This window comes from Pagrus major, chromosome 9 (genome assembly GCF_040436345.1).
Source record: "Pagrus major chromosome 9, Pma_NU_1.0".
Taxonomy (NCBI): Eukaryota; Metazoa; Chordata; class Actinopteri; order Spariformes; family Sparidae; genus Pagrus; species Pagrus major.
In genome coordinates this window covers 8,895,551-8,918,385 of record NC_133223.1, presented here as the reverse complement: position 1 = coordinate 8,918,385, position 22,835 = coordinate 8,895,551, and the positions used below count along the sequence as shown (strand labels likewise).

The following is a 22,835-nucleotide window of genomic DNA, read 5'->3' as shown; positions in this document are numbered from 1 at the left end:
GCTGTTGGAGCTGATTTGAAGGACTTAAGCACTTTTTGGGCAGATTTACAAGAAGAAATCGAAAACGTCTCATCTAACAACCTTTTGCTATTTTAGATGCAGCTTGTGATACTGGGCAAAAGAATCAAAACTCAAAAAAATTGTTACCGTGTTAATAGTAAAGTAGTTGAACTACTCTTTACCAAAGTTAACTGCTCTAACAGATGTGGGGTTGGACAGTTGTGACATTTACCCATTAGCTGCAACAGCCCCTTGACTAATGTTCAGTCTAGGGGTGTCACAATTTGATACAAGAATATTTTTTTTAAGCACTGACGACTTTGCCATTGGGAAATCTGCACCTGGATTTTATAAAGATCAACTGATGATTGGTTTTGTGCGATACAGATAATCTTGCCAAAACATCCTTCAACCTCCCTCTCCTTTGAGGCTACCTCCACAACTACTAATTTTAATACAGACCCTGAGCTGCAGTTTATGCCTGGCATCTCACCGTTACAAGGTCACGATGAGGCTTACAGTTGTGTGCTGACCACATCAGGTGGACTTGGGACTGTAGGTGAATGTTTGGGGTTCCCAGAAGGAATAAGGTTTCTGAGGTGTTATATGAACTGTCGAAAGAAACAGTTTTGTAGAAACGGTACAACTTTCCCAAAGTCTTTCTGTCAGAGGTTTTGGTTCAACTTGACCCTTCCTGCACTCAGGAGTATAAATGGCGGGAGCTTGAGGAGCAGCGCCAAGCCCAGAAGCTCCAGAGACAGCTGCAGCAGGAGCAGGCCTACCTGCTGTCCCTCCAGCAAAACCAGAACCTGGATAGTAGCAAAACAGCCCCGACACAGAGCTCCAAACCCCCAGAGAGCCTGGAACAGGACAGGATAAAGCCCCCTGAGCCGGACACACCAAAACAACTGCAGAGCGTTGACTCTGAAAAGAGTCCAAATCACAGTCTGGAGAAAACTACAGAACCCAGCACACCTGTCGCTGAGCACCAAAGCCCCGCCCCAGACTCTGAGCCAATCAGAGAGGTGATCCCTTGCAGCTCGTTGCCGTCGCACTGACTGCTGTAGAATGCTTCCTTTGCTTGTGTGTACTCACTCCCACTGCTCTGGGTGTGCGATGTGTACGGGTGATGGCTCGCTGCTGGTGTGGGATGTGTGGACGCTTTGTAGTGACTAGAATTGATTCATGTCTCTTTCTAAACTCGTCAGTCTACTAATTCAACCGGTCCATGATGCAAATACACTCCAGTGATATTGGACCCACAGTAGAAGAGCCCCTTGATTCCACAGAACAAATGTAATAGTGACATTCACCACTGCTACACTTAAAAACAGCAAAATACTATCAAAGATTTCTCAAACTTCTTAACAACTTTTTAATTATTGAGGTCTAATATTTTTTTGGCTCACAGGGGAGAAATGTTGACAGAGGCCCGACCTGACCACTGATCCTTCTTGGGATTCTGTTAGAAAACACTAGCTGACATCATTTGAGAGTTTTTCCTCCTGACTGAAGCACTTTGGACAAAAAGTTTGCTGTGAGTTGTTCACCTGAACAGCTCCTCCTCCGCACTGAGGACACTGCTGCTCCTCTAATTGGCCTCACTGTTGCTGTTACCACCATATTAATGAAGTTACTGTAATAATGAGCCACCTCATTAGTCCTCAGCAGGACTCCCTGTCTCTCTCTCTTTGGCTTCCTGCTGTTGCCATTTAGCACCTGGTGGGGAAGGAAAAGGAGAGAGACACAAACCAGATCCGAAAGCATGCGAGTGACCAAATGCTGGTTGCATTTTCACTGAGTTTGCTGCAGGTTGTCTACCTCAGACTGTAGGGGAAGGCAAAGACTGCCAGGAGACTCAAATATTGGCGGGTATTTTCAAAACTCTTTCAGGTGATGCAAAACACTCTCTGGCAGCCATGTTGGAGGATGAACCTTGGCAACACTGAGTGTAAACAGCAGGTGGTTGTAATGTGCACTTTCTGTTTCAGCAAACAAATAATGAAAGGAATACCCTGGTTCATCACAACCTGGGCTGTATTGTCATAGTCTAGCCATCTTTCCTGTTGGTATTGACAACATTGTAATCACCAAGTTCACTGCTGAGGCCTGGGAACGTGCCGACACTGCTTAGCAAATCAGAGAGGGGAAAAAGTCAGCTGATCAGAAACAGTCAGACACAAACCTCCAGATTACACAAAGTTATTTGGAAGAAAAAGTCTGACTGTCTGTCCAGCACAGTCCACAGACTGACTTCCTGGTTCAACCTGCACCTACTCTTCTCACCATAGTTGTGTGTGCCTGTTCTATACAGATGTAACAATCTTTCAGCCGGTGATCAGAATCGGCAGGTTTATTGTAGGAGTTATTTTAATAGTCACTGTTTTATTATTAACAGAATTTGAATTTTCATTAAAGAAAAATGATTGTTTGCTGTCAATTATAGGGTGACAGTTTAATAACCATCATTAATAAATGGTTACTTCAATTAAACTTTGAGTTATTTCACTGTTACCAAACAATCTATAAACCATGTAAATCATAACTCATACCTAACAGAACTTTTGGAATCTGTCCAGATCTCCTCAGCTGGTAGCAGCGACACAGCTGCAGTGACTGCGACATAATCCCTTGGGGCAAGTCCGACCATCGAAGTTATGTTCTCTAAAAATACTCGTTTAACAGACAACTCACCTTCAAATGACTGATTCTGTCATTTAAAGTGTCTGACAGCATTACAGAAACCATTTCGATAGAGAGATAGCTTTTTATTATTAAGATCCGTTTCGGAACCAGTGACACAAGTCCTGCCCTGTCTTGTTACAGTCATCTCTCCAACTCTCTGACTGACTTGAGACTTCTCCTTGAACGAGACCCGTGTTTTAGGTTAAAAAAAAAAAGGATGGTATTATTTAACAAACAGGTCTCTTTACGTAGAAATTGTTTCGGTAATGTTGTCAGACACTTTGAATCACAACCTCACCTTAATGGACAGTTGGAGTTGCCCCAAAGGAAGTCTGGATCATTTACACAACAAAACATGTAAATATAGAGCCCAGGTTAAAAAATACTTTTCTCTTTAATGAATTGTTTATAAAGCATTACAATGTTAAGAAAATAGCAAATGGTGCATCTCTTACATCTTTTATTGTGAAATTAATTATTATATTAGTTTTACCTCCAAATAAAATGCTTTGCACAATTTAGCTGAACTCTTGGTGTTTGGTGTGACTGATCAGGTTCTTGCCCTTTCTCACTTTGATGTCGGGATGTTTACAGATGTCAGCAGTGAACGTGGTGATTACAGTGTTATTATCATATTCACCAATCTAAATTGATTCAGCTATGAGTGTGGAGTCAGGGCCCTGAAACTGATGCACACCCTTTGGCCAACAGGAATGAACTATTCTGAGTTGACATTAAAAGTGCTTTCATTATTAAAACAAACTAGATGCTGAGTTATTTTAATTTTGGAGCAGCTCAGGTAAAGATCCATTTCGGAGCAGTAGTCATCTTGTTTTGCGGAACACATTTGCTCTTGTCCAGAAATAACTTTGAAACTTCAGACTAAAAACACTCTTTCACACGAAAACAAACTCTCAGTTTTTCCTGTGAATCGTCGTCCTGGACCTCCATGTGTGTCCTAACCTTTCTGTGATGTTTTTCACTCAACATGAAAAATGCATGACAATCTTTGCCGGTCGTGGTGCCGCTGTCCTTCTAGCAGGGATGTGGGAATTTTGTGGCAACAATAACACTGCTGCCCTTGAGGAAGTGCTTTGTTGTTCCTGCTGGTGTGCCTGTATCAGTAGAGGACTTTCTGATGTGCTCCTACCACTTCTGGTACAAAACGTCTGCTCTGCTCTGCAGGAGGAAACTAACAAACCGTAGCACCTAATGGCTTCTGTCCACTTACTCTCCTCGTAATGTCCTCTCACACATCGACCTGTACTCTCAAACCACTGCTAATGCCGCTGTCTGTGTGTGTGTGTGTGTGTGTGTCCTTCTTAGGCTGATGAGCGATACCGGAAGAACATCCAGGGTTCTCCTCAGGCAGCTCAGACCAAACCACAGCAGCCTCCGGTGCCGCCACGCTCCGAGTCTTCCTATCCTAATGGGAATTCGGCATCCGAGGCGCCCGCCATGCACCGACCTGTGGAACCACAGGTAACAGTGATGTATTCAAACCAGCCACCTTCTCTTGAACGATCCCCTCTTAACTTTCACAGCTGTTGTACACAGGCAGCATTAGAGTTGGTGTGAAGTGGGTCGTTTGTCCCTGGCTACAGTCCTGCTGCTGTTTCTCCTGCAGGATTTAGCCATGCTGTAGCTTAATGGGCAGATGGAGGCTGACGGTAAAGGAAATCTGATGTAGCACAGACTCTACTTAAAAATCAATATGCTCCACTCCATTCTAGCTGTTTGTTTAAACATACTACAGTGAACTCATTATGAAGCAGTATGAATGTAATACTGATACCTCTATATGACCTACATAAAACTAAAACAAAGTTTACTTTTTTTAAAAACTTTATTTTGTCCAGAATGAAAGTAGCTTTAATTATGTCTTCAACAAAGAGAACAGACCGTGAGACTCAAAAGCTCCTCAAACCAAAAAGTAAACATACATGGAGTCAAATGACATGCTTCCATGTCACATGATACCTCTCTTCTTGTTCATTCTTTGACCTGACAAAAAGCTTTCCATACTACTGTCACTGCAATGACTCTTTCTTTAGTTCAATGTAAGACTTCCTGTTGTGGTTTCAAAATAAAAGCTTTTCCATTGACAGGTTGTATTTTGAAGCAGCTGCAGGAAATGCTGATGTAATTGCAGAGATTAAAGATTATAATCAGAGTGTCTGCATGGCCCTAATAAGTCTTACACATTTTTAAAACTACCAATGAATCTAACAGGCGTTTTACCTTATACATGCACTTACCTGTTGACAAAATGTAGATTAGCCTAACTCACACTAATGACCATATTCCTACATAAAACCTGCCCCTGCACGGGACCAAATATATGCTACATACCATTATACTTACCTAAACACTTGAAAAATGATCCTGAAAACTTCTTAAGAAGCAATAAATGTGTCTGATCGCTGTAGACACCCTGATAATGTTGCAAGACAGGACTGATAGAAGATGATGCAGACATTAACTAGTCCAGTGGTAGTTAATGTAGAGGAGCACGATCCACATGCTGATTGATGTTTGCTTTGCTTTGCCCGCATCATGGGCTCTGAACAGTGTTGCTCAGGACACACTGCAGCATGTAATTTCAACTGTTATACAGTCATAGAAGCAGCTATTATGACAAAACTATATACATATGACAAGAGTTACAAAATGATATGTGTATTTGTTAGCTGAGTATTGTTATTTTTCTCTCAGCACCTGATCGGAGTGGTGACAGATATTTTCCTGACGGAGACGACGATAATAAAGCTGTCCTGAAACTCCGGTTCAGCTGGCCGGGCTGCACACACTGCACCAATCAAACCCACAAATGTTTTCCTGTTGGTTGTAAATCTGCCATTTTTCCTGTGTGAGTGGGCCAAATGAGGTTTAGTTGAGAGGACGCTGGCAGCCTGACACCGCCTCAGTGTGGAGGCTCATCTCCAGCCAGGACTGACCTTGCTCACAGTGAATGGATTCATGGTGCTGTCATTCACTTTGCAGCGTTCACTGCGAGGTGTAATTGGAAACCTTGTCGCTACAAAATGGCAGTTTATTGGGAAATCAGCCTTATTTGTGGCTTTACCTTCATGTGGCCGGACCTCCCATCTCCACTGACTCTACAGGCTGCCTGTGTACCTTTCTCTTATTGAAGTCTCTCATTAAATTCCTCTTTTTCATGTGATTTTACTTATTAATTAAATACTTTGCTGTTGCTCTTTGGTGTGAGGCTTACCAGTATTTCAGTAAATGTGTGTGATGTGTTTAGCTGTGATGCTTTGTTGTGATTTCCTCCCTCCTGACTTTTCTTTAGCTCTGCTCTTTCAGGTCGTTTCATCTGGATAATGGATCCAACTATCTGTTGTTGTTGAACTTCTCCAGACTCTTTATAACTTCAGGGTTGTCATCAATTCTATTTCAATTCACTCATTTGACTGTTTGTTCATAGAAAGAGCGTCAAATCTCCAAGCTAATGACAGAATTCTCATTTTCAGACAGACAAGCTTTTTCTGACAACTCAAAGCCAGAAGTCTCTTTGTACCAAACTTTTTGTGGTAAAGAAAATGAACTGATCACAACCCTGGTTATATACTCTTCTCCCATGATTAACTCTTTGATTCGCAGGTTGTCCTCCCACTCGTCAAAGCAAACAAAAGTATTTTTCAAATGTGTAATTACTCCAGAGACACTTGTTCCCCCAAGTGTGTGTCTGTGTGTATCTGTGTGAACACGCGAGTGATTGTTTGGTATGTTTCCTGTTTGTTCGTCCTCACTCTGCGTACTGTACGTCCTCATTGTGTACTGGTGATTAAAAACATCCATAATTCATGGGCACCCAGCTTTGCAGCAGGGTGACTCAGACAGTATTAGTCATCTTCGCAGCGAAGGCTTCAACCCACTAAGCATGAATAATCACAGTTCATTGAAGTCAATCTGTTTTGAGTATGTCACACAGATTAAATTATACAGAAAGGATGCTGTAACTTGGTAAAATGGGGGTGGGGGCTGATGATGTAATTCACTGGTGCGTTATTAATCATTTGCCATAATGTTAAAAGTAGATTAATCAGTTTTGTCTCATTAGCTGCGAGTCATCAGGCTCTGTCGTGGCGTCGTGTTTTTAACATTGTCACTGAATCAAACTTGGATGGGAGGTCTCCTGATGAGAGATAACGAAATACAAATTCATACTGCAGCCTGAACTACTTTTATTTCCAAGTGGCAAGAAGCCTCAGTCAGTCATATTGACCATTAAAACTGGATGTGAAACCTGATCTCATGGTGCTGGGCCCAGTCTCCAGCCCACTAATTAAGCTGTGTCTTGTACAGGACACCTCACTAGCATTTAAATGCTGCAGATGTATTTTATTTCCAACAAGTTTTCACACCTAAATGACAGAATAAGCTGTTCATCAGTGCCTTCTAGTGGTGGGTCATATGGTCATAATCTTCTGTCACGGTAAATGGAGTTTTATATCACAGTTTACGGTGCAGGAACTGTTCTGTAAATTCAATTAAGAAATCGTCCATCATCACCATTATCATCATCAGTGCAGTTTCACTCCAAGGTGGAGAACAGGCCGTCAATTGCTCGTTTCTATCGTACACAATTTTGGTCAATGCAATTTAGAAATAGTCTAAAATAATTAGAGCATACCACACTTCCTCCCATTTGATTAGTTTCTTTTTATTTATTTTTTTGGAACCTCCAAACCGACAGAAACAACTGTCTCACATGAACATCACTGGAGTTAGAAACAAAAGCCTCTGATCAGTCTCTTCTTCTGTGGTGGTTGGCAAAACCACCTTAGAGCTGTGGCTCCCATGTCACATGACAAGGTGATTAGCAGTCCTGCTTCCGAAATTGATGGTGTTACCTTGCAAGGTAGCTGGATTAGCAAAATCAAGGGAGAATAACAAGATCATGCCAGAACTCAGCCCTGATTTGCTACACAGCCTGCCCCAGAAGACACAAGGAGTAGCTCCTGCAGTGGCAAAATCTCTACCTGGATATATTTCTACTGTCACACTGTGTATATGGTAGTGTCACCCAACTGAACTAAATGCTCTAGAACTGCTTGGTTTAGGTTAGGGGAAGATCATAGTTGAGATGAAAGAAACCAAGACGGGATCTGGACCACAGTTTGAAAGAAACAAGCTTACGTGCCCCCCCACCCCACCATGACTGCATGCATGCTATATGACCTGTACTGTATGTGGTTTTGCCGACATGTATGTTTGCATGCGAGTCTGTGTTTATGTTAACAGTTCATCTTCCTGCTTGGTACTGGGGATGAGGCTGAATCCTTGTGAGGCCTAAAATTGAGGAGACTCAGGTTGTCTTACAACGTCCACTTTCACTAAGTGTTGATGTGAATAAATCTGGATGGGAGAGAAGGATTAAAGTCAAAACAAATATTTCACCTACCTGAGTACAAAAGAGGGGGTGGAAAATCATTTAAAGTCAAGGCCTTGAGATGATGTAGTGTACATGAAGTGTTTCATATAGTGTTTTTGGTCAAATTAAAAGTATGTGCACAGTTTAAATGCTTTGGTTGAGATAAAGTTTCTGGCTTTATCTTTTCCAATTGATACTGAAACGCTCTTAAAATCTTCAGTGAAGTGTCAGTGGATGACACTCTTCAGTTATTTACTACATTGTGCTAATTTTTGATTGAGACTACATCTAATTAATTATTCTGAGCAGCCAACAAGTTGAATACAAAAATGACATAAGAGTTTGTTATATGAAGTCATTATAACCAAACCAGTTCATTTCCTTAAAGTAATTAAATTAATTCAATAACTGAGTCAACAATAAGAGTCTGATCCATTTTTGTCCCAGGATCCTCTCAGGTTCAGCTCACCCTTCACTGCCTGTGCTTTTTGGAGTTGTTAATGTCATTTGCTATGGTTTGTTCATTTTTGTCCCTCCGTGTCACTCTCAGAAACCAAAAGTAAGATGTGATACATTTTCTTTGTTGTACAGGCTGCACCTTTTCCCACCAAGTAAGTCATTAAAATCTAGGAATAACGGCTCTTACAGAGGACTTCACTTTGTCCTTGTTATTCCCTCTTGGCTTCCACCCTGCTCCCTAAAAGGTGCAGCCTCAGCAACAACATGTACAACATGTAGGTACTTTTATTTTCTGAGTGTTCCTTCTCTCCTCCTATTGCGCTCTAAAAACGTGGGTTCTTTCGGGGCTCTGTTAAGGTTTGGAGTCATACTTTTCAACTATATGCCACTGAAGCGAAGAGGTCTTCAGAGTATCCGACAAGCAAACACGAAAGCAGCCGATTTCACTGGCAAGTCCTTTCTCCATAGTGTCAGTCAAACTAAAAATTTAATTCAGCTCATCCGGCATTTATTTAAGCCAGTGATTCTTAACTTTGGTTCTTGTATTCAGCACTGATGGATTTATATTCTACCAGGTCATTCAGTTGGTTTTGAATGGTACCTGGGTGTCTAGAATATTAATCAGAATAGCTCTGAGCACAGAGGACCTAGATTGAAAACCACACTAAAGAAAATGTTCCCACACAGAACCCATCTAGCTGCTTTCAGACATGCACCTTGTCACATCAAATAGAAAAAAAGGTTTGACTTATGTCTGAATAAGTGTCCTCACTTTTACATAAGAGTCACAACAGTAGCCTTACTCTGTCAGACCTGTAACATTTACCCATCAGCCTCAGTATAGAACAAGTCTGATCTGAATGCCGTCAGATTAACGTAAAGGCTGCAGCAGCACAAGGTTAAATACCCTGACAGAGATTAAATGCACGTCATGTTCCTTCTTCTTAAGAGTTCTGTAATAAATCTATTACTTAATTATAATCTCAACATTTTCATCCGTGCCAAATGTAGGGCTGATATGTATGAATATCCAGCTAAACACTTCATACACAAATAGGTTGGAGAGGCCCAACGTAATGCCTTGTCAGTCAATGCTTGTGCACAGATAATAAGTCATTAATGTTTCAATACTAAAATACATCTTAACATCCATCACTGATGCAACTGGTGAGAAGACAGAAAACACACTTCCTCCTTGATAGCATAACTTTCCAACTCACCGCCACAACTGCTACTTTTTGTGCACCAAATATTGCGTTTGCATCTTGACCGTTCCGAATAGTGCCGTCGTGTCTGAATGAAGCTATAGTAACGATCTAATTTTGAATGTCCGAAGCCTTCACATCACTAGATGGATGAAGGCAGTAATGCTGTTCTCCATGACTGCAAAGGGCTAATGTTAAAGCTACACGTAAGCGTACCTGAAGCGTTAACAGCAGGATTCCTCAAGGAACAGTTTAAGGCATTCGTATGGCTCCAATCTGACAAACCCCTAAAGTCACCCCACAGTCCCTGTCTATAGAGTGCCCTGCATGCAGACTGACCCACCCTCCCCCCATGTGTTCTGTTTCTGTAAGGTTCGTTCCCATCTGGCTGCTTTAAAGAGCAGTGGCAGCGTGGCCTCATCAAACTCCTCCACTACCACCCCGCCCGCTGTGTCGCGGTCGCACTCCTTCAGCGAGCCGCTCGCCCCTAGCTTTGAAAATCTTCACCTTCGCAACAGCCAGGAACCCCATCAACACCATCACCCTCCATCTTCATCTCCATCCTCCTCATCATCTACGCCTGCACGCACTGACCCACAACCCCACCCCCAGCATAGGCCCTCGCCTCATGACCTGGCCCCTTCAGAGGAGGTGCCTCCCAGGGTAAGGACAGGAAGAAAGACCCTGAGTGTAGTGTGCCAGCAGGAGTGCGATACTCGACACAATTTCCTGTTAGCAGGCCAAACATGACGATCGTCCTGATTCCACTGAGATTAAACTGTCATTATCCTGAACTGTTTAATTCATTACTGCAATAGCTTCTAGCCCTCTGCCTGATTCTTTATGCTATCAATAATTAATTCTTTATTGGATTTTCTTGTAGTGCAGGAAAAAAATCTTGTAGGGGAATTCTGGATGATTTAATTAAATTCAGGTTAAATTAACATGGAAGTTTTTGAAATAAGTAGGCTGGCTGGCAGCTTTAAATTACTTCTCACCTCAACAACAAGGTTCAGTGTCCCCCCCGATACAGAAAGATCATGAGAGAGAGGAAGCTAACGTCACTCTGTGTGATGTGAATCAGTGTTACATAAAGACAGGTGGCCTGCTGTTGATATGAGCCACAACAATCAGTCTCTGACCTCTTTATAACCCAGCCAAGAGTACTGCGAAAATGCTGAACGCTCGGACGTGTTGAGACAATCTGAGTCTTGTCTCGTGTTGCCTTTTCTTCCCTCACCAGACTAATTTAGCTTTTCACTGTACAACCACAGAAGGACATAAAAATAACTGTGGAAGGAGAGCAAAATAAGCAGAGGAGACAGTTCTGCATTTAGAGAGCACTGCTCCCACCTGAATGTATAGCATGTTGGATGCTATGGCTAAGTTTAGGAGAGACAGGAAAGCTATGTGGTACTACCCACAAGCGTGGGTAGACACAATTCAGAGAAGTAAGAAAGATCTAAATTCAGTCCACAGACTGTTGCCCACCAGAAAAAGAAACCCTCTGTTATAAACAGAAGTGCTGGCGAGCCGAACCACAACCCTGTCCAGACCTGACAGTAGTACAGAGAGGCTCAGTACAACTCCTCAAACATCACGAGTCATTTACACTCTTGAAATACAGGAGACGCATGTTACTGAGCAAGGACTGACCTTTCATTTACATCAGTCCACATCTTTTCCATTTTGTCCCTAAGTTCAGCTTCCAAGCAAAGCTAAATAATGTCTGCTGTGTTCATCTAAATAATACTGACTGCTGTGGCTGAGGTCTGTTCTGCACCACTCTGCATCTGCTTTCCTGAATGTACATGTGAATCAGGAAGGGCAGAGTTTGACTGTGTGTGACCTGTGACTGCTCATATGATAGTTGTGTTTTACTGTGGTGCTCTGGGGAACGGTAGTTGGCGGAGGAAGAACAACAATTTCTTTGCTTCATGAATGGAAGTGTGTTTTAGAGAAGAGCTGCATTCATCTTGGTCTGCAGCAGGTGTTCCAGGTCTAAAAAGACACACGTTAGACATCCACAGCTCATGAGCAGCAGTGATATCACTGAAGGTTTTATTAAGTTGCGATTTGTTTTTGTGTATTTTATGTATTCGCTGCACTATCAAGCACATACACGCTCACAGAGTGTGTATGTGTGAGCTGGTCACTGTCTTTATCACAAAAGGTTCCTGTCAGGACTACATCAAGGTCCCCGGTGTTGTCAAGGCGAGACTCGCCTCATCACCATGGCAACGCTCCACACAGCAGCCATGCCGTGCAACGTAATGCTGCCAGGTAAACTTACAAGACCCCTCTCATTTCTATGACTCTCTGTTTCTATGGAAATTAGAACGAGTTTGTATGTTGTAACATGTATGTTTGAATATAGAAGATATATTGTGGAATCTCACATCTGTAAATAAGATAAATTCATGTCAAGAAGAATCAGCATGGTTTGGCACATGGTTCATCTGGGTGGTATAAAAACTTTAGGAGATACAAATCAAAAGGATCTGAAAATAAGTATTTTTGCACTAGCTGATTAAATATGTAGATTTAATATTAGTTTGAATTGATGAATGAACATGGGAAGAAGATGAGAATTTAACATAAAATAAAATTAGCATCAAATTACAGATAAAAGTAAACTGGAGTAGAAGTGGGCCGAGAACAGTGCTCTGTGGGACTCCACTGATTATATCTGTAGAGAAGAACATATATGTACAGCTACTGTGTGTTCACGGAGAACATTTATGGGAGCTGAATCAGTCCAGGACTCTGACATTGTGGAGCTTTAGTTCCTTAAGATTTCATTTGTGTCAGTTTGTAAAAGAAAGTCATTTGCAGCCTTCAGCAGAGATCTCCTCGTGCTGTGGTGTGAAACCAGGCTGTTGTTTTCAACTATGTAATTAAATGAAAAAACAAAGATTTTCTCAAAGACGCTGGCAAAGACACACTTGCTTGTTTGGAGATGGATCTAACACACAAACGCTCACACACGCACTGACACAGGACTGTCGTCTTTGTCTGTGGAGTTGTGTGGGAGGGTTTATATAATAGTGCTAGCTGTCTAACCTTGTGATACTTCTTTATTTGTGTGTGTGTTCATGCACATTTTTCTATTTCCAAACAAGCCTCCTCAAGAGATTCTCTGTGTCATTTTTCTCCCTTCCTCTGACCCTGCGGAGCTATATTTTACTTTACATCTCTAGAACAACATACACTCTGTTCTCACTGTACTGTTACTTCTTTAGCATATTTGTACGGAACTATTCTGCTATTATATTTTATTATTTTACTGCAAAACATTCTGCTTATTAGTCTGTTATCTGGTAATATTACAAGTTAAGTTAAATACTAAACCACATGACACTTATAGACTGTCTGGCCCATTGCAGCTTAGAGTAGCTTTCTATATAAGACTGTTGTACGTGTTGTATGATCAGCTCTTTTACACTTGAGATAATTTAGGTATATTCTGACCCAAATGAGGGAAATTTGAATAAAATGTTGGAATACTATAAATCAGTCTAAAATATGAGCTATAGCACCTTGAACCCAGTTTCTGTCACACTAAAAAAACCATTAAATCACATCGTGAAGTTACCAGCTAAAAGTCTCCTCAGTGGCTTCATCTGTGACTTTCTTGACTCCGGTGTCTGTTGGCTCTACAGTGCAGCGGAGCCTCGGCTGCTGTGGGAGCGAGTGGAGAAATTGGTTCCCCGAACGACCAGTAACACCGGCAGCGGAGGCTCCAGTTCCTCCAGCAGCTCCAGTAACTCCAGCTCTCAGCCCGGTTCTCACTGTGGCTCTGGAGAGAGGTTCAGGGCCCGCTGTGAGTCCAAACACTTAAACAAATAAGTCCTTACAAACATGCAGGAGGTGGACAAAATAACTGAAACACCACCTTAAAATAACTGTGCTGAAGTAAACACCATTTGAGTAACGGAGCGAAACATACACATTTGGATTTGCCCATTTTGTGCCCATCACTTATATTATAATTCAACTGATCTTTTCACCTCCACCTCCTTCAGCCTCTTCCAAATCAGAGGGCTCGCCCCTCCAACGGCCAGAGAATGCTGGGAAAAAACCAGAGGAGAGGAGGGACTTGGTCAGGCCGAACAGACCAGCGGTGAGAGTTGACTCAAAGCTAGCCGGTAGCGTAGCTCACTAGCTGAGATGGATCTAGATCTAGAGCTCTGTGTGTAGTCAGAGTGACATGATGGGTTTGTTTCAAAGCTGGACTACACGTGATGATTTGGCGTGGCCTCATAGACTTTTCTCTCTTTATTTGTGTGTATATGTGTGTGTGAATGATAATCAACCAGCTCCTTACAATTGTGTCATGTGATCTGCTCACCATCCAATAGAGTGATGTGATACGACTCTGTGAAATGGATGTTTTGTCTTTGGACTGAGCTGACTGGCTGAAGGGTTTTCTGCACTTATCGCTTGCTTTCTCTCCACTAGTCTTTCTGCCTGGGTGGCGGCCATCTTAACTCATGCCTTCTCTAACTTCAATAAAGAATTTACTCAATTATGATTTTTCATCTTTGCAGCTGTAATAATTGTCTCATTATTAGAATTAATTCACTAACCTTACCTTCAGTAGCTTGAAGAGCATCAGCTGTACGCTGTCTGACAACGCTGTCATCTCTTTCTTCGCTTCATCTTCTGGCTTTGCTGCTCTCACGCTGGCTTCTGATTGGCTGGCGTACCTCTATAACCACTCTTCCTCTCCGGCAGCTTTCTGTTTCCTGCTTCACTTTTTTCAAAGGACGCTTAACTGAAAATCTAATATGTGATCTTAGCTTAAGACTCAGATGAAGAATGGACAAAAACAATCCAGCACAGGGAGAAAACCAGAAATCAGTGAGATAAAATGAGCTTTGACCCAGGTTTTACCTTTCACCTCCTGACCTTTAGGACCTGACGGCTCTGGCCAAGGAGCTGCGTGCAGTAGATGACGTTCGCCCTCCAAATAAGGTGACCGATTATTCATCATCCAGTGAGGATTCGGACACTACAGATGAAGATGACGATGAAGAGGTAGACCAGGAGGCAGGCGAGGAGTCGACCTCTGGCCCAGAGGACTCCAGAGCTGTGTACGTACACAACCTCATTTCTAATCTCGCACTTTGCATTGACACCATAATGTGGACCAGTCTGTAACAACAGACTATAACAATCATCTATTTCCTTATGTTATACCAGTGCGAAAGACGATCATTATTTTCCAAAATGCAGCCAAAACAGAATGTGTTTGTGTTTAATAGCTCTTCTTCTCCCCCGCAGTTCATCCAGGCTGAGTAATGGAGAGACCGAGTCAGTGAAAACCATGATTGTTCACGATGAAGGCGAGAGCGACGCAGGCTCGACGCCCTGCAAAGACAGCACGCTGATCGTCAGACAGGTACTGGCCGGAGAGAAAAAAAACAGACAAGCAAGCCAATCATTTACCACATACTATAGTTTTCTGTTGTGTATTTTGTTCATTCATACCCCAAGTGTTTTTCCATTTTGTTCCTATGTTGTGTTGATCACGTTCTGTTCTTTCACACGTTGTGGCCGGTGGAGAGCAGCTCAGTGTTAAAAGCTTAGCGTAGGTTGCGTGTTACACCTCACAGCTTTTAAGGGTCCATATTGTAGAAAGTGAGATTTCCATAGCATTTTAATTATAAAGCAGGTCTATGTGAAATATAAACACTGTGGAGTATCAATACATTCAGTTCACCGAGAAGTGCACACAGCATGCATTCAGAAACTGTGCCTTAGGATGAGCCATCAGGACTTCAGGAAGGTTGTGATGTCATACCTATACAGTCACCGCCTTCAGCAAAAACACCAGCTGACCTGATGCAGAAACACAGTGGGTGGTGCCTTGTGAGAGCTGACCAATCAGAGCAGACTGGGCTTTTCAGAAGGGGGCCATAAAGAGACAGGCACTAAAACAGAGGTTTTTTTAAATATAAAAGCATGTCAATATATGACAGTTTATATAATATTGGACCTTTCATTCCACTAACTAATTCAGTTATGGGGATTTATTATATTACCAAACATTTATTCAGGTTTTGCTACAGTTTCAATCCATTTAAGTCATTTAGATTTTAGTACTACAAAATGACTTGGCATATTATTTTAGCGCATAATTGACTAACTAACAACAGTTTTCTTTCCGCCTGTAGAATATCCACTGTAGTTTGCCCTTCGCTCTAGCTAACACCTTCCCTTCCCCTGAACTCATCAGGAACGCATCTAGACCCAAAGTTGTCTACCCCTCTTTCTACTTCCAGAGTGCAGGTGACAACAGAAAGCGTCCGAGCCCCGGCCCGGGCCAAGCCCCGACCCCCGGCCTGCTTACAGGCTTTGCCCCAAGTCCTGGCTCGGGCCCGGTCCTCACCCACCACACCCCCAGTCCCCACCATCATCATCACCACCACCACCATCACCCCACACAGCACTCGGACAGGAACGGCTTTGCTGGCCGTATTCACCACCTCCCAGACCTGATCCAGCAGAGCCACCATTCCTCCCCCTCTTCCACAGCATCCAACTCCCCCTCCTCCTCCAGCCTTGCCAGCCCCTGCTCCATGTCCCCTCAGAGTCCCCTGGACAAGCTCGGCATCCTCGTTGAGGTATGTCCCCAAGTCCCAACAGTGAGCTCCGCTTAGGGGTGCCATTTCTTGTAACTTGTATCTTGTATCTTGAACGGGAGGACTGGTAAAAAATTATCACGGTCTGCCTTAATTGGGAACACAGCAGAGTAGAAACCAGCTCAGTACCTGGAGGGGATGTGGTTTTGATGTTGGCAACAGATGTTGCAAATGTGAGTTCACTCTTCCCAGACAGCAGCAGCCAAGTTAGAAAAAAAGCCCATATCAGTAGACTAATATTATTATTTAACCACATACTGCTGTTGGTTCCAACTTCTGACAGGCCATGATAATGTCTTCTGCTGCTGCTATTTTTTTTCTGTGCTGGATTGGGTAGGGTGACCTCTGCTGGTCACCACTGACACTGGTGATCCTTCTCTACATGAGCCCACCATCATGAATTGTTTTTGTCCTCTATGGACTCTGTTTGCTTCCTGCAGGGGGATGGTGGTCGATTTTGATTTTTTAAAAAGTTTTATTGCCCTGTGAATAACATCAAGTTAATTGTCCTTTTTTTTAAAAGTACTTTGGTTTAAAAATACAAACTTTAGGGGAAGTATTTCTTAGTGAGTTGCATATGTATTATGACCACAGACCTGTACGATCTGGTTTAAATTCAGGGTCCCTTGAGGTGAATTGTGGTTTCTCAGGCGTTCCCCTAAAACATCTAAATCTCATTTTATTCCTTGATGTTGCCTATTTTCATCAAACGAGTCATATTCTCACACTCCCCAGACAATAGAGCATAGCAAACAGGGCAGTTAGCAGCACAACGGCAAGTATGTTTCCCATGGAAATACTTTTTTTAACTACATTTTTGTTTCCCCTTTTGTTCTTTTTGTCAACAGTACGTTTTACCCTCCACCATTGTTTTTGCCTTTTTTGTCAGTATTTATAGTTTTTCCCTCCAATTGTATGCCCATTGTATTTGCATGCAACACATACAGAAACACCTCAGTTTGCCTGCTTGTTTGACTGCATTGTCCTGTTAATCGTTCACAGTAATTACTACCTATGATATGTCTTTGATCTTTCAAAAATAACACATTCAGATTTGTGATATTCTGTCACCACTAAGTCTTATTCTGTCTCACTGTAGAGCCAATCTAGTAACAACATGCAGAAACACAAGTCTTCTTCCTCCTTCACTCCGTTCATCGACCCGCGCCTCCTCCAAGTCTCTCCATCCACCGGCAGCGCCCTCAACAATGTTGGTAAGTCTTGTCCTCCATTGGCTGCTGGGAATATATGATACTAAAAGGCTCACAACCACAAAGGGTTTTAGGTCGTTTTCATCAAGACATCCAGGAAATAGAGAAAATTCAAGTTCAAACTCAATTCAAACTACAAAGGTTCTTGAAGGGTGTTGAGCTGAAACATGAGAAATCCAAACATACAGACAGGTTCCTCTGGAGGGAACAGATGTAAACATCCTGATCGTGTGAAAACTTTCAGACTAAAGTTCAGAACCAAACCAAAAGCAGTTTGTAAGCACGCACTCACCGAGCTCGTTAGCTGCCACAGTTTCTAAACAAAGCTTTCTTATCAGGGCAGTCCTCCTGTTCCCATCATCCCTCAGAGGACTGGCCATCATCAAGGCCAGATCTTTGTAGCCTGAAGCAATGCCTGAGCCATTACTTCACCTGATGCAGCTGCTGGCCAGCCACTGACCCCTTAACTATACTAGACTGTTCATTCTGTGTGTAATCACTGATTTGATGAGTTTAGAATTTCCTACAGATGTCTTAAGTCCAGCTGGCAGTTTAAGAGAGGCAGAGAGAAGAGAGGTCAACTTCTGACACAGACACTATTAAATGAATGATGCCGTGGCTGCAGAGACGCTCTGAGGCTGCATACTGGAGCTTATGTCTCCCAACTTATATAACAAATATGAAATGTACTGTTGTCAGCCGGTTTTAGATTTGAGTAGATCAGTTGTTGGAATCATTTCCTTGGTTAATGTTCAAATTATGCTTGTTCAGCAGATTCAACTCGACTATTTTAAGACAATTAATCCTCTACTTCAAATTAACAACAGAGATCCATCTTTCTAATGCCATGACCATTTGACTGACCCCCACCCTACCCGGTAAATTCTACATCCTACACTGTCCTACCTAAGCCCTTCCCTTTGACCTTTTAGGCTACGCGAACGACGCCCGGCTGGCGGAGGCACTGAGGGCTGACCCATCTCGGAAGGGCTCCGTGGTCAACGTTAACCCGGTCAACACTCGCCCGCAGAGCGACACGCCAGAGATCCGCAAATACAAGAAGAGGTTCAACTCTGAGATCCTGTGTGCTGCTCTCTGGGGTAAGAAGGAAGTCCACTCAGCCAGTCTGAGTTAAGAGTTCCTTAAACTGCCAACAGACCAGTTTTTTGCTTTAACCTACAAACCTCACTTTCATTGTTTTGTCCTGAGTTGTTGTCAATAGTAACTACAAATTACTGTTAATTTCACAGGGATATTTTGATGTAGTATTTTTAAAGAAGCACATTATCGTAATCATTGTCATAAGTTTGCACAAACCATCATTTCTGAGGACTGAATCACAATGTTTGTTTACAATAACTTCTTTTTTCTACGTGAAAGTGGTTGTTGTTGTTGTGATTCGGTCTTTAATGCCTCTCTTTGCTTTCACATTCACCTTCCAAGTGATTCAGATTGAAATAAGTTACTTTCGACTTGTTTTTATATATTTTTTACAGGTTTAACATTCCTGAATTATGACTTTCTGTAGTACACAAAGTGCCAAGGTTAAAGCCATGTGAAATGTTGTCTCTGTCTCTGTTGTTCTAGTAGTCGTAGCTATAATAGTCTTCACCAGCTGGTGGCAGCAAAGCCCTGATATACTGACATCTGTTTGACCACACTGCATACTGTGTATCCAGCAGTGGTTGGTATTGTTGTTGTTTATGTGTATATGTGTGTTTGTGTGTAGGAGTGAACCTGTTGGTGGGAACAGAGAGTGGCCTGATGCTGTTGGATCGCAGCGGTCAGGGCAAAGTTTACCCTCTGATCAACCGACGGCGCTTCCAGCAGATGGACGTCCTGGAGGGTCTCAACGTCCTGGTCACTATATCAGGTACAGACACACACACACACACACACACACTCACAGATCCACACACACACACACACACACACACACACACACACACACACACAAACACAACAGCATGCACTGTGCACACATTATGAAGATGGTTTTATGATACTATGCAGTCAAATGAGCCCCACTGGTATAAGGAATCCCATATTATTTGAATCAATATGAGACTGAAGGAGTGTTTCACTTCTGCTTTGTCAGCTCATATTACACTGACTTAAGTGTGTGTGTGTGTGTGTGTGTGTTGTGTCTCGTCTCCTCTTCCCAGCTTGTGCACATGCCCACACACACACCTGTGAACACATAACAAAACTTACTCTTCCCATGTTCTCAGAAAAACTGTGTACATCTTCTGTTGCATAAATATATTTAGACACGCACAGTTGAGTTCCACGACTTCTCAGATTGAAAGTATATCCATGCTCTTACTTCTCCTCTTTCTCAATTTTTCTCACACTCACACAGGCTGAGGCAGCGCAGTCATAAGTGTCACAACAGATATTTTGAGCTAAACGGATGTTGAGTAAATCTCAGTTTGGTGTGCCTACGTCATGCATATGTGCGATATGTAACGCTGACACATGCCTGAGCTTTCCATGATGGAAGGACACACCGCAGAGCCACACACGATTTCCTTCAGTGAAACTCGTTTGCGTTGCCGGCATGTAAAGATACGCGTCATGGAAAGTTGTGTCCACAACACCATTTGACGGGCTGACAAAACCATTCAAGCCACTTCCTGACCATGTCTCATTTTATGTAATCAGATTACTAAGAAACTGAACAAAAGCCTCACACAATAAATGTATGGTCATCAGTGTAAAGTGTGTCCACAGCTTAATTTCTCATGACTGTAATGGACATGGTCGGTGGTGCAGCTGGGGGCCAGCTGCTTCGGGGATAAACAGCTGCACAAAATGTTGACGCAAGAATGCATGAATAACTGAATTGTGTTTACGGTCCTACATGGTCGTACCGCACCACCAGACTACAGAGAAGCTTCTTTCCTCAGCACTCCATCATAAAAATTAGATTTCATTTAATGACTGACCCAACTCTGAATAGTCAGAGTCTGACCCGGTGACTGGCAGTAAGAATAACTAATAACTGTGTAGAAATAGTTGATCTTCTCACCGATGGTGTCATTTGATGTGTTCTTATGCAGTTCATATAGCAACAGTGTTAAATTGAGCCTGTTTCATTACAGGTTAAAAGTTCCATCCAGTAGGTTTAAATTTTCAAATGAATTTCAGTGATTAGTTCTCAACAGTACAAACGATGTCTGTCTTCAACCAAATACAGTCCTGTTCATTCAGGCTCAAACTATGGAGGTCATTTACTGTATTTCATTATTTCAGAAGTGTTACTGGCACTTACAGTATGCTTCTCATGAGAACAAGTGTGTTTTCATACAGAATGGATTTCACCTGGGATGCACAGGACATGTTATGGATGATAAAAGCCATATTCTATACTGCTAGTTCAGAGCACTGGCACTTTAAAAAAATTCTGATTCAAGCAAGATCAAGCAGACCTCACACTGCTACTTTTTGTTTTGTACCGTTTGCACACTGTTTGCTCCCTTTTGAATTTCTCCTGCAGGGGATCAATAAAGGTACATCCTATCCTATCCTACCTTATCTTAACCTTAGATTACTTTAGCTTTTAAAATAGCAACAACCTGCTTCGTGACTTAAAAGACATCTATAATGTTATGTTCACCTTTTAAAACAGTTGGATAGAAACTTAAGTCTTAAATATAATGACATTAGCATGATATGGATGGACTGGTGTCAGCAAGGGGCTCAAATAATTCTTTATTGGCTGTACCACTGGCTGAAAGGTATTCATTCACTTCATCTGTATATCATTATATCAAACTACTTTAATCCTAATCCAGCTAAACAGAGTAAAACTCTTTTTCAAGATTATTATTTGGAGTAATGCACATAGTAAAAAGAGGAACTGCTGGCCATTTATTGTTGTTCTGTCTGCATGTATGTGCACACACACTGACACACAGTGTTTCTCTGCATGTTGTTTTGTCCCAACTTGAATCACCAACTTCCTGAAATGTTGCAAAACACTGCAGACACAGGACAGAGGAGAAAATAATCTTCTAAGACATGTCATCTATTAGTTCTGGGCTCATCAACACTCAGATGTTTGTCAAATTAAAAGTTGAGAATCACAGTGGGCTAGAATGAAATTATATGTGGTTTTCAGGGTTATTTTGAATTGTCAAAGTCTGAAGATGTGAAAACTCCTGCAACACTTGTAGTATAAAGATAAAACTTTACTGTGAGACTGTAAGATCAGGGTCTGCACAGACTGACAATATGCAGATTATGCAACATTGACAGTGTTGACCTTTTGTAAATTAATTATTTGTGCCTCTTTTCTCATTCTAAAAAAGTTGGTGTAGAAGATACTGTAGATTCGACCTGATTTGACCTTTCTCGATCAACGACAGGTAAGAAGAACAAGCTCCGTGTGTACTACCTGTCCTGGCTGAGGAACAAGATCCTGCACAACGACCCTGAGGTGGAGAAGAAGCAGGGTTGGACCACAGTAGGAGACCTGGAGGGCTGCGTCCACTACAAAGTTGGTAGGTCACGTTCTCACAGCCTATGTTTCTATCAGGGCTGTCAGTCAATTAAGATATTTAATCGCATAATTATCTTTAGTTAATGCGCAATTAATTCCACATTATCGGCTCTAAATGTATCTTAAAGGGATATTTTCAAGCTTTTAATGATCTTATCAACATGGGAGCGAGTGGACAGATATTCTTGCTTAATACAAATGTATGTTACTATCATTGCAACAATCCAAAACAATGACGGATACTGTCCAGAATATTCTCCAGAATAACCTTAAAGGTACTGCATGCACAAAAATATGCTGAAAGCAAGAGGAATTAGCATTAACGCGTTAACTTTGACAACCCTAGTTTCTATACAGCAATATAAGTTTGGGTTAATATAAGTACCTTAACTTCGGTTACGGTACGTACTGGATGGACGCGAGTTAAGTACGCTACATTATGTAATGTAACTAATTATTTACAATTTGGTTTTACACGGGACATGTACAGTCATCTCCTTGGGGTAAGTCTGGGTGTGTCTGATGCCTTCATCCACCCTGCCTCCTCCATATGCAGACTTTGTCACCTGACTTCCTCCTTTGCTCCTCTCATAATTACAACACCCATTAGAAAAACTCCTAAAAAATGAAGTCAGACACCTTTAGAGGTTTTTACATATTGTTGAAAACAGTTATGTTAGGGCTAGAATTGGCAAAGGTTGCATTAAGGTGATGCTTTGGCGTGTC

General features: G+C 42.1%; 1 protein-coding gene across 2 annotated transcripts in view; it reads left to right on the top strand.

Annotated features, from left to right (window-relative positions):
- LOC141002669 (mitogen-activated protein kinase kinase kinase kinase 4-like) overlaps positions 1–22,835 on the top strand; it is a 106,336-nt gene that overhangs the window by 77,648 nt on the left and 5,853 nt on the right. The window contains exons 15-27 of one of the 2 annotated variants that reach the window (XM_073474041.1): positions 705–1,025; positions 4,012–4,167; positions 10,120–10,410; positions 11,921–12,030; positions 13,410–13,570; positions 13,773–13,870; positions 14,665–14,843; positions 15,034–15,151; positions 16,035–16,376; positions 17,494–17,608; positions 18,538–18,705; positions 19,335–19,478; positions 21,976–22,110. In XM_073474041.1, coding sequence (XP_073330142.1) covers positions 705–1,025; positions 4,012–4,167; positions 10,120–10,410; positions 11,921–12,030; positions 13,410–13,570; positions 13,773–13,870; positions 14,665–14,843; positions 15,034–15,151; positions 16,035–16,376; positions 17,494–17,608; positions 18,538–18,705; positions 19,335–19,478; positions 21,976–22,110 — 2,338 coding nt within the window. The remainder of the gene's footprint in view (positions 1–704; positions 1,026–4,011; positions 4,168–10,119; positions 10,411–11,920; positions 12,031–13,409; positions 13,571–13,772; positions 13,871–14,664; positions 14,844–15,033; positions 15,152–16,034; positions 16,377–17,493; positions 17,609–18,537; positions 18,706–19,334; positions 19,479–21,975; positions 22,111–22,835) is intronic. The other variant, XM_073474042.1, reaches the window with a different exon arrangement.